The sequence below is a fragment of the Cryptotermes secundus genome, unplaced genomic scaffold (assembly GCF_002891405.2).
Source record: "Cryptotermes secundus unplaced genomic scaffold, Csec_1.0 scaffold42, whole genome shotgun sequence".
Taxonomy (NCBI): Eukaryota; Metazoa; Arthropoda; class Insecta; order Blattodea; family Kalotermitidae; genus Cryptotermes; species Cryptotermes secundus.
In genome coordinates, this window is record NW_019720161.1 from 151,169 (window position 1) to 167,855 (window position 16,687).

General features: G+C 43.4%; 1 protein-coding gene across 1 annotated transcript in view; it reads left to right on the forward strand.

Annotated features, from left to right (window-relative positions):
• The first annotated feature begins 464 nt into the window (after nucleotides 1-464).
• LOC111866808 (acetyl-coenzyme A synthetase) overlaps nucleotides 465-16,687 on the forward strand; it is a 45,182-nt gene continuing 28,959 nt past the window's right edge. Inside the window, exon 1 of the mRNA XM_023856087.2 lies at nucleotides 465-893. Within this exon, the coding sequence (XP_023711855.1) occupies nucleotides 595-893 (299 nt within the window). The 5' untranslated portion in view covers nucleotides 465-594. The remainder of the gene's footprint in view (nucleotides 894-16,687) is intronic.

A 16,687-nucleotide genomic window follows, 5' to 3' on the forward strand; every position in this document is an offset into this window, starting at 1 on the left:
TAACAAATTATGCGTTTTCGTGTTGAATTTTTGAAAGGTGTTACAGTAGTAGTTTCAATTTTCATGCTCATATTTGGTAGCTTAGTTTTCTATTTTGCATAATTTAAGTTGTTTTAAAAAATACAATGTAAGGGACAGTTGCCTTGGCTTGTCGCCAGTGCCAATATGTAGGTATATATTTATTCGTCCAACAATTTTTCTTTCAGATAGCGACATAAGGGAACTATTGAGCAAAATTTGTGTTACGTCCAAAACATTTTTTTTACTCTAGATAAAGCTGGTAATGAATGCCAGTTAAGTGATATATAACTGTATGTATACATTTTAATCATATTCTGGTTCAAATAGAATATCCACTGGAAACAGTAGCGATAATACGTCATTACAGCCCGCCCACTGATGGCGCGTTGCTTCTGCCATCTGGTGGCAGTTTTTGGTATTGCTTCACTTATATTCCTTGTGCGGTAGAGATGTAAGATAGAGCTCCTGGCTAACTCGTCTGCAGCGACGCTGAAGTGTGTGTGTTGTGTCACGGAAGAATCAGTCGGCGGTTAGACAGTTCAACAGTGAAAAGTGTTAACTGGAAAGGACAAAATGGACAAAAAGGTGTACGTTCCTGATCCGTCCGTTTCACGAAAGTCGCACATCAGTTCCATGAAACAGTATGAGGATATGTACAAACATTCGATCGATAATCCCGAAGAATTCTGGGGTGAAATCGCGAAACAGTTTCACTGGGAAACTGAGCCGTCGAAGTTCCTCTCCTACAATTTTGATATCACTAAGGGACCAATCTCTATTAAATGGATGGAAGGAGCTACAACAAACATCTGTTATAATTTACTAGACCGCAACGTTAAAAATGGGCATGGGGATAAAATTGCCTTTTACTGGTAAGTTGAATTATTTATATATATATATTTATCAGGGTAGATTAATGGAAGGAGCGAACCTGTATTAATGTGTACGTTTGGGCGAACGGTGGAAGAGTATTTTTCGATATGGATGATGGCATTAATAATATTTTCTAGGGTTGGTGGGTGTACATTTCACGTAAGAGCACTTGCTTCAAATGTGTTACATCCTTTCGCTTTTGCTTCTGTTTACACAAATGTGAAAATGTCCTTGATCATTTTCATCTTGAACGTGAAATAAATTTCATATGACACGCTGCGCCTTTCAGTGGAAGGACATAAACGCAATACCTCAACTCCGCTAGCGGGTTCACCTTCTTATTGGGTGGGTGAGAGTTATTGTTTATACTGAGATTATTCGCCTTGTATTTTAGTCTACTTGTGTTTTGTTTAACGACGCTGGCAGAAACTGATATGATGATTAATATATAATGACTTCGAAGAAAGTTATCGTGGCCTGTTTATAAAATACGATCCCGGAATTTGCCTCGAATGACTGAGTAAAATAACGGCACACCTCAGTAAGGATTATTGGTGTCCCGGCCGAAATTCTAACCGAGAACCACCGAAGATAAAACTAGAGCATTTACTTGAGCCAACTTGTTCGGTGACGCCGTGTATTCTGGTAAATGTTTGCTAGACTCTACCGTGTATCTACCCGGCTATGTAGCTTCGTGTCACAGAGGACGGTACACTTAACAGTGACCGTCGTGAGAACCTGAGATATCACATAATTACATTTCATTACATGTTACATAAATTGTGTTTGTTAGCATAAATATTGGTCACATCATTACTAAATGTTATTTTTAGATTTCATTTTGTCAAATAAAGATGTATTTCACAAATCAATCCACACGTTTCAGATGCGGAGATTTGACCCCCGTGACGCCCACTCAAAATATGGCCGTGAAGGGGGCGTCATTGCCCTGAGATCGTGGGTGTCATATCCCTTGGATTACGTTTAGAATTACTGGTCCGTATCAGGGACTTCATCCCACCCAAAGGTGTCTCCACCTTGTCGTGGTGGTGGGGCTTGCGTGACTCTGTGACCTGGAGAGCTATGCCGGGGTAGTTTAACTACCGGTAGGGGCACCTATGCCGGAAAGGTCAAAGGGTAGATTCCAAACTAGGAGAGACAGGGCAGGTACTGGGTTCGAATCTCAGCCGAGGCACCGGTTACCCTGACGGAGGTGTTTCATGATTTTCCTCAGTCTCTTCACTCAAATTACGGGATAGTACCTTGAGTAGGTCACTACTGCCAAATGATTTCCATTTGAGCATTATCTACCATCTACTCTTGATAAGGGTGAAGAGAGGGGATTTCCGGCTCGTGACCCAGTGTTCGAACACAGTGCGCGCTCTAGACGTGTGTTGGACCTGGCCGACTGCTAGTATTGATTGCTTTGAGATCGTAACGGTTCAACTTTTAAGCTACTACTAACCCAAAAATAGCTCAAAATATTTATGTTGCAGTTTACATAAGTCTGTAGCACGGGTGTGAGATACGGTATCTGCATAAGAAATTTTAGTTTGGAAATCTGAAGGAAATAGACCACTTGGAAGATGAAACCGTGTATGGGAAGATAATATTAAAATATATTTTGAAGAAACATGATATGAGATTGTGGTCTTAGAATCATATGGCGCAAGATATTGTTCAATTGCTGGTTTTTGTGAACACGGCAATGAACGGTCCGATTACATAACAAGTTGGTGAATTCCTTGATCATCTAAGCAACTACTTCCAGGGATTCGAGGTTCTCACACCGGTGGTTATGAAGAGTTATGTTTTCTGGGATATGGCGCCGTGTAGTCCGTTGAGAATCAAATGACGTTTCGGAGGAGCGTGTCACCTACATCTTGAAGGTCGAAGAAATAACTGAAGCAATAGACCAGCATGAAAGCAGATGGCGAACAGGGCTGTGCTAACCTTGACGGTTGACTTTCAGTTGACTACATGGCGTTATATCGCAGAAGATAAGCGACAACTTTCTTTTCAAGGAGAACTGTTGGTTTATTTATTTATTTAAAGGTAAAATTTAAAGCTATCCCTGTAACAGACTGCCTCTGTGGTCTAGTGGTCAGAGTTCCTGGCTACAGGTCCAGAGGTCCGGGTTCGATTCCCGGCGCTACTAAATTTTCTGAGAAGTATTGGGTCTGGAACGGGGTCCACTCAGACTCGTGAGGATAATTGATGAGCAATTTCAATGAAATAGCGGCTCCGGTCTAAAAAACCGAAATAAACGGATGTGGGGATTCGTTGCGCTGACCACGCGACACCCTCTATCCGCTAAGTTGGCACTAACTTCGCCGAAAAGCGGCGGTCGCTGGGTCGGTATAGTTCGCTTGCGGATTGAAACCACGGAGTGTGAAGGCCCATAGGGTTGTGAGACGTCGAGGCTCCCACATTTTGTCTAGACAATCGGCTTACAGATGGCGGTAAGGTTTTCAGCCTTACACTCCGGCCGCCCTTTACCTTCGACGAAGATTCCTGGTACTCATTTCTGTTAGAGGCTGAGTCGACCCCAGGGCCATAGTGCGGCTGAGAAACTCCACCTCATCGGGATCTTTGGGCTTGTAGCTTAGTGCCTCAACCAACTACGATACCGCGTGATAGAAATCGTTACATGATCGAAATCGTACTGTGGCGCATTTGATCAAAACAAGAACTGTGGAGCCAGACAAACAGCCGTTGCTAGCGAACGGCTCTGAAAAAAACATTCATTTCTAGGGAAAGGCCGCGAAACAGACAACGGAACGACGTCCGATGCTAGGCAGCAGATTCTTAATAAGCAAGAATTGACGACTTATGCTAAGGAACGTCTCAATAAGTGTACAGTGCCTCAACTAACTACGCTACCGCTGATTTATTTATGTATTTGCTCGTATTTAACTTTACGCCGCCGTCAGCAGCTCAGAGAGCAGTGTCGAATGATCGTCAGTGAAGAATGGATGGGTAAGGGTATTGATGTAAGTAAGTAATGACGTGACTGCAAGTGTTTAATATTCTTTCCGAGCTGCGAGGCGCTACAATTCAGAAGACTTTATTGTTCGAAATACGTTTGGACATACTAACATACATATGTATGAAGATCGGGAGTGACGTCTTAACCCCCCACGAAGCCGAACTAATAGTTGCTCCGCTACTTAATAAATCCCCAGTAGTTCATGGAACTCAAAGGTTCAGTAACGTATTCACAAAAGCCCGTCACCGGGTCCCTATCCTGAGGTGAAAATCGGTTGAATTCCGAAACCCCGTGTAACGTTTCGTGTTATGATGAGGGTTTATTACTCCGCCGTTCATAACCAAAGCTGAAGGACCGCCCCTTGTCGCGTCGGCTGTCCCTGATTGCTTATCCAGTACATTCGTAGGTACCTACCATGTCTGGAAGTTTTCTCCATTCGCCATGCCGCTGTTACAAGGGACCCACCTAACAAGGAAATTGACGATACAGAAAAAGTTAAATTAATTTACTTAGTATTCTGAAGAATATGGCAATAGAAATATGGAACTCTGTGACCCTAAAGCAGGAATGAATATTGTAGATTGGTCAGTTATTGAAAATGTTAGGCCGGGTCATAGCTCAGGCGGTTAGTCGCTGGCTTCCCAGTCATGTGGGATTTGTGGTGGACAAAGTGACACTGGGGCAGGTTTTCTCCGAGTACTTCGGTTTCCCCTACCAATTGCTCCACATTCATCTATCATCCGGGGCTGGTACAGTAGGCCAGAAGTGGCCGCAGTACCAACTGGACTCAGTCTCACCCCAGTAAGATTAATAATAATAATGAGGGAGCATGGATAGTGTAGTAGGTATAGCGACTGATTACGGGCTGGACGACCGAGGGGTCGGAGTTCGAGTGGCAGTGGGGGTAAAAATTTTCTCTTCTTCAAGTCGTCCAGACTGGCTCTGGTGTTCACCTAACCTCCACGGGGGTAAAGAGGCAGGCGCGTGAAGCTGACCGCTCACCTCCAACTAGTGCTGAGGTCAAGAAAAATGTGGCTCTAAACATCTACTCCCCACATACGCCTTCATGGCGTAGTGCTTAATTAGTTTAGCACAGGGACAGCTTTACCTTACATTTATAATAATAATGTTGAAAGAGTCTCGTAGCCAATAGGCAATCGCCACGTCCTTTCAAACGACATACAAAAATAGCGGTAAAGAATTAGTCCTTCAGTTTTGAAAGCAAGTTTTAACCTTCAGAAATTAAATGACTTAGTCATGAGTCGCACATTTCGTTCGACTGTGACTGTTTCGCGCCCCATGACTAATGAAGCAGGTTGTTATACGTAATATAATTAATGGAGACGAGCCCTCAGTCGGTATAGCAACTGAGGGCTGAATACCGATATACCGAGGTTCGATTCCCGGCAAGGGATAAGAGGTTTTTCTGTTCTCCATAGCTTCCAGACTGGCTCTATCGCCCACCTAGTCCCCTGTTCAGTGGGCACAGGGGGTTGTTTTCCCGGGGGTTAAAGCGTTAGAGAACTGAATATGAACTAGTTCCACAATCTCACGTACAATATTAATATTCTATAAAACTTATTAAAAGCAATTCAATTTAGAAGTTTTATACTGCATGTTTCGACCAATGTGGCCATCATCAGGTGTTAAAAATTATGGAAACTGCTGTGTTCTGTATCGTTGCTTATGTTGTTAACATATTATCCCCTCAGTGTGCACGTGTGTCCAAGGTCGTGGGTTATGTTCCTACCTACTACGTTCTCTTGAGCTTCTTGTAATTAACACAAAAGGATGGAACACATCTCACAACTTCGAACACACATCCGCATTATACATGAACAACCTAAGCAACGAAACACAAGACAGCCAGGATAGCTCAGTCGGTATAGCAACGGGGTTCGAGTAGGACGACCGGGGTTCGATACCCAGAAGGGACAAGAAATTGACACTTATTCGTCCTTTTCTAGCCTCTTATTGGTTCATTCTGTTCTCTGACAGATTCGGTAGGAACTGAAGAATTATCTTGTAGTTTCCTCTTGCTTCATGCTAGTATCTAACTTGGTTTATTCTTCGACCATGAAGATGGATACATGTTCCTCCGAAACTTCCGTTGTATTTCAACGAATTACACAACATTGTATCATAGAAGACAGAACTCTTCTTAACTACCGTCGTGAGGACATAAAATGTTACATTCTAATAATTTTATGTTAATATATGTCCTTCGTTGGCCCGCCTCTCTGGTCTAGTGGCCACAGTTCCTGGCTACAGATCCAGAGGCTCCGGGTCCTATTTCCGGTGCTACCAAATTTTCTGAGAAGTAGTGGGTCTGGAACGGGGTCTGCTCAGCCTCGTGAGGATAATTGAGAAGCTATTTCAAGGAAATAGCGACTTCGGTCTAGAAAACCGAGATTAACGGCCGTGGAGATCCTTTGCGCTGAGCCGTCTTACGTCTGCTACCACAGCACCGTCACTCTCTGGCACCTTTCGGCTCCGTCTACCCTTCCTCAATCGGAGGGGGAAACGTTGCTCCGTCATACGGCTCTCGTGCTGTGCTCGCACGCTCCCTAAGTTAGTGTAAGGGATCCAAGCTAGCAGCGAAGTAAATCTAGTTACAATTGATGGCAATCAATATATTAACAAATAACAGAATTTAATAAACACAATGGAAATTAAACAGAACAACTGAACTAACTGCACATTTACACGCTCGCACAGAGCGGCATCTAACTCGGGCAGAATGGCCCACATTTACTGGCGCAACAATTTGCCTTGGTTGCATAAAAACATAACTACTACATTATAGCCGGGCCACAGGCTGAGTCTAAATTAAATACACAATATAAATTATAAAAACAGATTTAACCAAACTGGTACGAGTCGCCGCCGTCCTACAAACCCAACGACGGGCGACCGCGGGCGATCTCGCCGGCCGCGAACCAGCCCAGTACTTGCCGAAACCAAATTTGGACTCCCAGCCGAACAGGAATTTGACAGTCGCTCCGGCTGGCTCGGCGCCGCGATCAAGGCCCTATGGATCCATAACCAGAACTGAACTCCCAACTCGAATTAACTTCCAAGCAAGGCTCCCAGGGGTAGAAAGGAGGGGAGAGGGCAACACCACGTGACCCAGTCCCGCATGGGGATGGGGTGGGGGATAAGTTTAAGAACCTCGATCAAGGGGCTGGAAGCCCATGACGTCATACCGGAGCCACTGCATGGCTCACACGCGACACCCTCTACCCGCTAAAGTTGGCACTAACTTCGCCGACAAGCGGCGGTCGCTCGGTCGGTATAGTTCGCTTGCAAACTACAGACCACGGAGTTTTATTTTATGTGTCTGTTCTTGCTGACCTGGAGTTTATACATAGCTCTGCTGTGCTCATGCCCTGTACGTCATTCCATCGACTTGATAAGTCTGAGCCAATAAGCCGTTTAGCATACAATAAGTATCCAAACGTTTGTAGTACGAATGAAATAAACAGATAATTCATCACTCATGAAGCTGAGCCCTTCTCCAGAAGCCGCCAGTTGTGCAGCTACTCAAGAGCTTCCCAGCACTTTATGGAACTCGAGGGTTCATTGCCGTGTTCACAATAGCCCTCCACTGGTCCCTATCCTGAGTCAGATCAATCCAATTAATACCATCCCATCCTATCTCTCTAAGATGCATTTTAATAGTGTCCCACCTACGTCTTGGTCTTCCCAGTGGTCTCCTTCCTTTTGGCTTTTCCACCAATATCCTATATGCAGTCCTCCTCTCCCCAATTCATGCTACGTGCCCTGCCCATCTCATCTTCCTTGACTTCATCATTCTAATTATACTTGGAGAAGAGTACAAGTTATGAAGCTCCTCATTATGCAGTTTTCTCCAAACTCCTGTCACTTCATCTCTCTTCGGTCCAAATATTCTCCTCAACGCCCTGTTCTAAAACACCTTCAGTCCATGTTCCCCCCTTAACGTCAGATACCAGGTTTCACAGCCATACAGAACCACAGGCAAAATTATAGTTTTGTGTATTCTAATTTTTTGTTTCTAGACAGCAGACAAGAAGACAGAAGGTTATAGGTAATTCATTGTAAATCAAAAACAAATGTAACTTGAATCTATTGTGTAAGTACTGTGTGGGGTAAAGGCAGAAGGCATTCAGTTTGAGAATTAACAGATAATATCTTTTTTTTTTTCCTTGGCACTACAGCCCCAGTGGGCCTAGGCCTACCTCCATGAACTTCTCCGTTCACTTCGGTTTTTCTAGATCTTAGACATTCGGTAGGACTCCTTGGGCGGGTGATCAGCTCGTCGCAAGGCCTCTACCTGTACACAAACACAGAAAAACGCACACAAACATCCATTCCCTGAATGGGATTCGAACCCACGATCCCGGCTTCCGAGCGAGCGAAGACAGTGCACGCCTTAGACCGCTCGGCTACCGTGACCGGCAATATCAACATTAGAATATATTAAAAAATGTAACTAAAAGTGCAGAGAAAATTAGCTGAAGCGGCAAAGCTTCTGACTTGTATCCAGGAGGTGTTCGGTTCAAATCTTTGTCGGGACACCGACTTTCACAACCGAAATTTTCTTTACTTCTGTCGCCCCCCCCCCCAGTGCCTTGAAATAGGCCATGACACCTGCCTCAAAATCCCAGTTCATCAGTCATACAAGCATTCGAGGCTATGTTGTCTCGCTTGTGACAGCGTCGCTGAAGAAGTGGATCATGACTTTTTTTTATTGCTAGTGGGGTGGGACTAAGTCCCTTGTACTACGGCCAATTCTGGCCTATTGTACCAGCCCCAGATGAGAGGTGAGGGTGATTGTGGAGTAATTGGTGGAATGAAGATTGGCAGGGGAAACCGAAGTACTAGGAGAATACCTGCCCCAGCGCCACTTTGTCCACCACAAATCCCACTTGACCAGACCCCGGAATCGAACCCGGGCCGCCGCGGTGGGAAGCCAGCGACTAACCGCTTGAGCTATGGCGCGGCCATAGGACCATGACTTAATGACGTAAATAAAGTGATGACGGCCAAATTCATGCGTTGGCGCTAAATTTTAGCACGATCCCTCCCCCCCCCCTTCTTTACGCGTTTCTATTAAGTTCATAAATAGGGTAAAGAAGTTAAGGACATACGTCAAAGAATCACAAAGTCCGTCTGATTTACGTCATACATTGTGTAGGCAACCTGACGGAAGAAAAGTTCCGCGTAAATATGTCTGAATTTCCCACAGGCGTATGAACACCACACCTTTACATTTAAAACAGGATGTAAAAGCACTCCCTGTAACAGGCCGTGGAGGCCCATAGGGTTGTGAGACGTCGAGACTCCCACATTTTCTAGATAATTGGGTCACGGATGGCTGTGAGGTTGTCAGCCTTACGCGTCAGCCGCCCTTTACATCCAGGAAGATTCGTGTTATTCATTTCTATTAGAGGCTAGGTCGACATTGGTGCAGCTGGAAGAATTAGGTGAATTGGAAAGTCCACTGGCCTCATCGGGACTCTAGACTTGTAGCACAGTGCCTCAACCAACTACGCTATCGGACGCCCCTGATGTCACACACATTTTCTTTCTCTGTGGCTCTACGGCTCTTTGTTGAACCCCGGCCGCTTTTTCACTCTCTTAGTCTTGTACGCTGTCGGTAGGACTCCTTGGAGAGGGATCAGCCCGTCGCAAGACCACTGCCTACCTACAGAGCAACACAAACAGAATAAAAGCATACAGACATCAATGCCTCGAGTGATATTCGAACCCACGACCCCAGTGTTCCAGTGGATGAAGACGGTTGATGAGACGTATATAGTTAATATAATTAAATATTTTATTTGAGGGTTACATAATGTTCTCAACTATTGCACATGCGTGTACTGTACACTGTCGTGATCAGTTGTATGGAAGTTTTATTTTAGAGACATGTTTGGACCATATCAGTTCTCTTCATTACGTTCATTTTAGCGAATGAGATACTTGCTTACATCTGCGTTAGCTTAATTTCTAGATTTATGCGCAAAATCACGAAGTTAAAATTATTATGATAAAATTGTTGAAGTTAAAGGAAGACTAGGAATGAGGAATCGAATCGCGCCCAAAACTCTATCGTAACACTTACGCACTTACTTAGCAGTGGACACCGTACATATTGGTAACAGTACGGACTGAATTTTATAATATCTCTGGAAGTCCTCAATATAGTCCACATTAGTAAACACGGAACAGAAAACAAAGAAAATTACGATATTCCCCCACCCCTCTCTTGAGAGAGATTATGGATCCCAAGAGAGTCCGGACACCAAGACGTACAGACTGACTGACCGCTAGTCGCAAGACTTGGACTAGGAGGTACATTTATGTGTATACATATATGTATACATATAATCGCGTGATAAGCTTGTGACTATAGACTTGGTCACTAGTTTCCACATTCACGCCTTCCATGTCGTTGCTTGGTAGTGGCTTTAACGGCGGACGTTCCCCTTCCTCTGGGTTCCCGAACTATCCCTGACCTCAGCTACCAGCTTCTAACAGCAACTGCTAGCTGGTCCTGGTTATATCACCTCGGCAAGGACCGCATAGAAAACGTATTTTCTGTTATTGCTATTCTCTCATCATGGAAACATGCTTGTTTGCGAAACCATTACTTATCAGTGGATGTTGTATAGTTGTTTGTTTCACGGTCGTTGCCTAGCAACGGGTCTGCATACACTATATGTATATAGTAGGTATACGCTTCGCCTGAAAGTCAAAATATGAAAGCCATGAATGTGGCACTGTGACCTCGCTTTATGTTTGTGATCAGATCTGCTTCACGCATATACTGTTCACCGTTCATTGTCTGGCATCATAATCAAGGACATAAGGTCTGGTTTGAGAATGTTGTACATATGCAGAATAGAATGTTACTGGGGCATAAGAATGATAAAGTGTTTTCCTTCTTTCTTTTGACCAAATATGGTTTGCCATCACTAAAATAATTACACTTACATGTTCCCATCGTGCTCATAAGGTAGCCTACCTGAAACACGAAGCCCTGCCGGATAGAAACTACATCTGCACACCATGAACCAATTAGGGCAGATCGGTCTTCCTGCCTCACAATTGCCAGAGCCGAAGAGATCGGCACGATGTTAATCGCTTAGTGCACTGTTTGTGTCAATAGATGGCATCAACTGTTATATACAGATATTCAGAGTAGAATATGCTAAAGAGGGCCGGATGGGCATTGCCTAGGCCGATTTTTGTATGTACATGATCTTTTTCTTTTTCAAAATAAAAGAGAAGTTCAGAGTGCAGAACAACCTTTGTTCTTTGTAATTAAGACGAAGTTCTTTCTGTGCGATAGGATCTGCATTTCTGAATGTTCTTTAAATTAATTTCAGGTTACAGAAGGTTAAATGTGCTTCTTGCGAAGATCTAAATCCATTATTAAAATATTTTCCCTATGATATACATTCCGAGAATTGTGCACCTCTGAAGAATCGACATTTTACTTTGCCTGTAGTTGTTAGTACGTTACTTGGGACATATTTTTCTTAAACTAACATCGTGGAACAGACCCCTTCTTTAGAGGCTAGCAGTCGCTCAGCTGCTCAAGGAATTCCCCCGCCTTTTATGGAACTCGAGGGTTCATTACCGTGTTCACAAGAGCCTGCGGCTGATCCCTGCCCTAAGCCAGTGAACATCCCCCCACCCATCCCTAAGTTCAGTTGTAATGTTATCCTCCCACTGAAGCCTAGATCCTTATGATGTTTTGTACTCCAGAATGTATTTCTTAATTGTTGATCTACACCAGGAACTAATAGTTAACTGAACTGGAAGTCGCTGTTACTGGCTGCAGAATACCGAGTGGATATTCGGTGCTGATATCAGATGGCCATAGAGATGAGGTCGCTTTGTAATCATCCCTAAACAGACAACTTATCGCTTGTGGTCTGTGTACTAGTAGAAAGTTCGCTCGGAAAAGTATAGATATTCCAAATAACTAATTACAACGAGCTGAATCTTTCTTGAGCAGCTGATAGTTGCTCAACTAGTCGAGATATTTTCACAATTTTATTAAACCCGTGGGTTCGTTGCCATATTTACAATAACCAGACTCTGGTTCCTATCTTTAGCCAGATTAATCCAGTTTAGACCCTTTCAACAAATTTCTTTAAGATCCATTTAATATTAATCTCTCATTTATGCCTAGGTCTTCCTAGTGGTCTATCCATTTATGGTTTTCTTAACAACACTTTGTATGCTGTTCTATTCTCTCTCATGCTTGCTGCATGCCCGGCAAATGCACCTAACATCAACAACTGTTCTGCGTCTCGAACGTTCTGGAAATAAATTTAAATCAAGTGGAGACAGAGCTTGACTTAAGATGCAAGTGAACTGACTGTGACTGTAGCCCGCACTGTTAGAACATCAACGGAAATAATATCTGAGTTTTTTCAGAACTTACTTACTTACTTATGGAACTGAGCCCTTCTTAAGAAGCCAAAAATTCTGCAGTTACTCAAGAATTTCCCAGCATTATATGGAACCCGAAGGTTCATTACCGTGTTCACAAGAGCCCTCCACTGGTCCCTATAGTGAGCCACGTCAATCCAATCCATGCCATCCCATCCTATCTCACTAAGATCCATTTTAATATTGTCCGCCCACTTACGTCTTGGTCTTCCCAGTGGTCTCTTTCCTTCGGGCATTCCCACCAACATCCTATATGCATTCCTCTTTTCCCCCATTCGTGCTACATACCCTGCCCACTTCATCCTCTATGACTTGATCATTCTAATTACACTTGGAGAAGAGTACAAGTTATGAAACTCCTCATTATGCAGTTTTCTCCAACCTCCTGTCACTTCATCTCTCTTCGGCCCAAATATTCTCCTCAACACCCTGTTCTCAGACACCCTCAGTCTATGTTCCTCCCTTAATGTTGGAGACCAAGTTTCACACCCATCCAGAACCACGGGCAAAATTATAGTTTTGTATATTCTAATTTTTATATTTTTGGACAGCAGACGAGAAGACAAAAGGTTCTGGACTGAATCGTAGCAAGCATTACCCGAGTTCAGTCTCCTCTTAATGTCTTCCTGCATCAGGTTTCGATCTGTTATCATTGTTTCCAAATATCAAAATCTTTTTCAGAACATCTTGTTTAAATAATGCTATGCTAACTAATAACAGCGTAGGTACGCGAGTTAGAAGTTAAGAATGTGGGTGTGGCTCCTGGTACAAGAGGGGCAAACAAGGTACCCCCTCCCCTCTCAAATATTTGGAAACAATCGAAGTTGAAGGAAGGCGGAAGTGAGCCAATTTTAATACACAAACCTTAAACTATGTAAAAGAAAACGACCTTCTGCCCTGGAAAGAATAGAGCGAGCAATAAAATTGGTCTTAAACGGCTTAAACGTAAGTTCTTTTAAGCAAATTTTCTTGTTACCCCCCCCCCAAGTTTAACTCAAGTATTAACCATGAATTTTGAAGGGCACTTATACCTACTGTCGCAAAAATTGTGTATGTCCAGATTCATAGAACTGTTTTCGATTGCTCTCTGTAACTGGTGGAAGAAATTTACTTTTTAACCAATCATTGAAAATGCTCTTACTACCCTTGGTTGATAGCGCAGTCGGTATAGCTCCTGGCTATAGGCTGGACGACTAAGGGGTCGGGGTTGGAGTGCCGGTGGGGGCAAGAATTTTCACTTCTCCATGTCGACTCTGGGGCTCGAACAGCCTCCTATATAATACATACCTGGAGCTCTTTCTCCGGGGGTAAAGCGGCCGGGACGTGAAGCTGACGACTCACCTCCAACTAATGCCGAGGTCAAGAAAACGTGGATCTATACATCCACTCCCCCATACGTCTTCATGGCGTAGTGCTTAATTAGTTAAGCACAGGGACAAGTTGACCTTACCTTACCTTACCTTAACCGTGTTTGAGATACTAATGAATCTTTTGGTGCAAAAATGTTTATGCTTATCTAAGCAACATATGGTTGTTTTATGGAACCCAGAGATTAATTTCCGTGTTCAGAAGAGACCGCCGCCCTTATATCCTACCGTAATCGAATTGAACCCAGTCTTTACATTCAGTTATGTTTCCCTAAGATCCGTTTTAATATTATACTCATCTATATGTAGTTCTCCCAGGTGGTGGTCTACCTGCAGGTTTTCGGACGAAGTGAATTTTTCATAACATTTAAAATTGCATCCAGTGTTTTGAGGGAAACGGAACGAAACAAAAATATGGTTAAATTCGGGTCAGGGAAAGAATGAACACAGATTTTTCTCCTATTGCTGTCACTTGTATTCGGGTTGTCTCTTCTCTATCCATTCTCGTTTTGTTGATGTTGATGGAGGAGTGATAAGCAATATACATGCTGTACAGGAGCAGACGACTGACTCCTTTCCACATCAACCATTTTCATTCTTTCGCTGATCCGAGAATAGTCTAGACTTGTTCAAACATCACATCTTTCTCAATATGCATCTTTTTATTTTTTCATACTCATTTAAGACGCTTTTTGAACATTTTCGTAACAAGCTTATTTCTACGGCGAGTTGTTAGCCCCACGTCCAACCCCAAAGCTGGAAGGCCACCCCTTGTCGGCTGTCCGCGACTGCTTATTTAATATATTCGCAGCTTCCCTCCATACCTGGAGGGCGTCTCCTCCATCCCCAACCGTCTGCTGTCTAAAAAAAATAGAATATACAAAACTATAATTTTGCTCGTGGTTCTGTATGGGTGTGTAACTTGGTCTCTGACATAAAGGGAGAACATAGACTGAGGGTGTTTGAGAACAGGGTGTTGAGAATATTTGGGCCGAAGAGAGATGAAGTGACAGGAGGTTGGAGAAAACTGCATAATGAGGAGCTTCATAGCTTGTACTCTTCTCCAAATATAATTAGAATGATCAAGTCAAGGAGGTTGAGGTAGCCAGGCCATGTAGCACGAATGGGGGAGAAAAGGAATGCGTATAGGATATTGATGGGAAAGCCAGAAGGAAAGAGACCACTGGGAAGATCAAGGCGTAGGTGGGTGGACAATATTATAATGCATCTTAGAGAGATCGGATGGGATGGTGTGGATTGGATTGGTCTGGCTCAGGATAGGGACCGGTGGAGGGCTATTGTGAACACGGCAATAAACCTTCGGGTTCCATAAAATGCTGGGAAGTTCTTCAGTAGTTGCAGATTTGGCGGCTCCTCGAGAAGAGCTCAGCTCCGTGAGTGAGTGAGTGAGTGAGTGAGTGATACTCATTCAGGATAATAACTTGAAATAACGATAATTAACTAATTTTCATCCAAACCTATCGAGAAGCTCCACTATCAATAGACAGTGGTTGTATGGCGCGGTATTTCATTCAGATTAAAATCGAGTTATCGGCAGTGTAGAAGATAATCATGTTACACGTGTGACGTCACTCCCTGTAACATTGGAATTTCCGTATCGGAGGACACTTCAACATTATCCTCTCCTTTACATAGAGACATAAGCTTATGCGGTTTGAAGGCCCCAGCGCTGTGTCGATTAGGCCTTGTATGTATTTACAGGTAGATAGTGTATATATACTTTGTATATACATTTTTTAGAATACGACATCATCAGACAGTGACGTAAACCATTTCGTCAACATTACGAAGTTCCTGCTTTATGTTTTAAAAAAAAGATTTGTACCAAAATAGTAATACTTGAGGTTTCGTTGAACACGTGGGACTTTCTCTTTCGTAAGGTTGGCTCGGGAGTCCCGAGAGTCGAGAGGCTCCAAACAAAGTGATCTGTCTTCCCACGTTTGCCGAGCGGGGCACGACGGGACGGCGGCAGGACCTCGGATCTGGCTAATCGTCGTCCCGCCCTTAACGGTCGACCAAGGGTACATTTGCTCGATGTCGGGCCCTGTAGACGACTTAGGTACCGGGCGGGATGTTGTACTCGGTAGAGCAGTTGCCACGCTGCGATCTGTTGAGACTCATCCCCTCGCTTGGAGGATTCATAGATACTATCAGTGAACTGGTTGGTAAAGTTGAGAAGATAGCAAGAAAACCATGGGTTACACAGGAAATGATGAGTAATATGGAGGAGCGAAGGAAATGGAAGAATGTAAACAATGAAGAAGGCAGGAGGAAATACAGGAGACTGAGGAATGAATTGAAAAGAACCACGGACAGGGGCAAAAATGAATATCTTGAGAAGATATGTAATGAGATTATAGAATTTCAAAGGACAGGACGTTATAATTTGATGTACATGAAGACAAAAGAACTAGGATGGAAAGAGAACTATGGGATTCAAAATATTGGCATCGAAGACTCCCAGGGGAATAGAATAGCAGAGGCAAGTGCTGAAAATTTGGGAAAATTATATTACTGAACTATATGATCGACCTAATCGGCCAGAAACCTTGGAAGGGGAACCCGAAGAAGAATAATATACAGAGGAGAAAAGACCAAATATTTTACAAAGTGAGGTGGAAAAAGCTATCAAGGAAATGAGGAAGGGAAAGGCTACAGGAGATGATGATGTACCTGGAGATGTGCTTAAGTTACTGGGAGAAGGTGGTTTGAAAACACTGACAAAACTAATAAACACCGTATATGAAACTGGGGAGTGGCCTAAGAACTTTACAGAAGTGACAATGATTGCCTTAAAGAAAAAGACAAAAGCTACAAAATGCAGCGACCATCGCACAATAAGTCTTATTGCACATACAGCAAAGATAATAGCAAAGATACTTAAAAGAAGAATTGAAAGGAAAATAGAGGATGTACTTGGAGAAGATCAGTTTGGATTTAGAAGAGGAAAAGGAACCAGGGATGC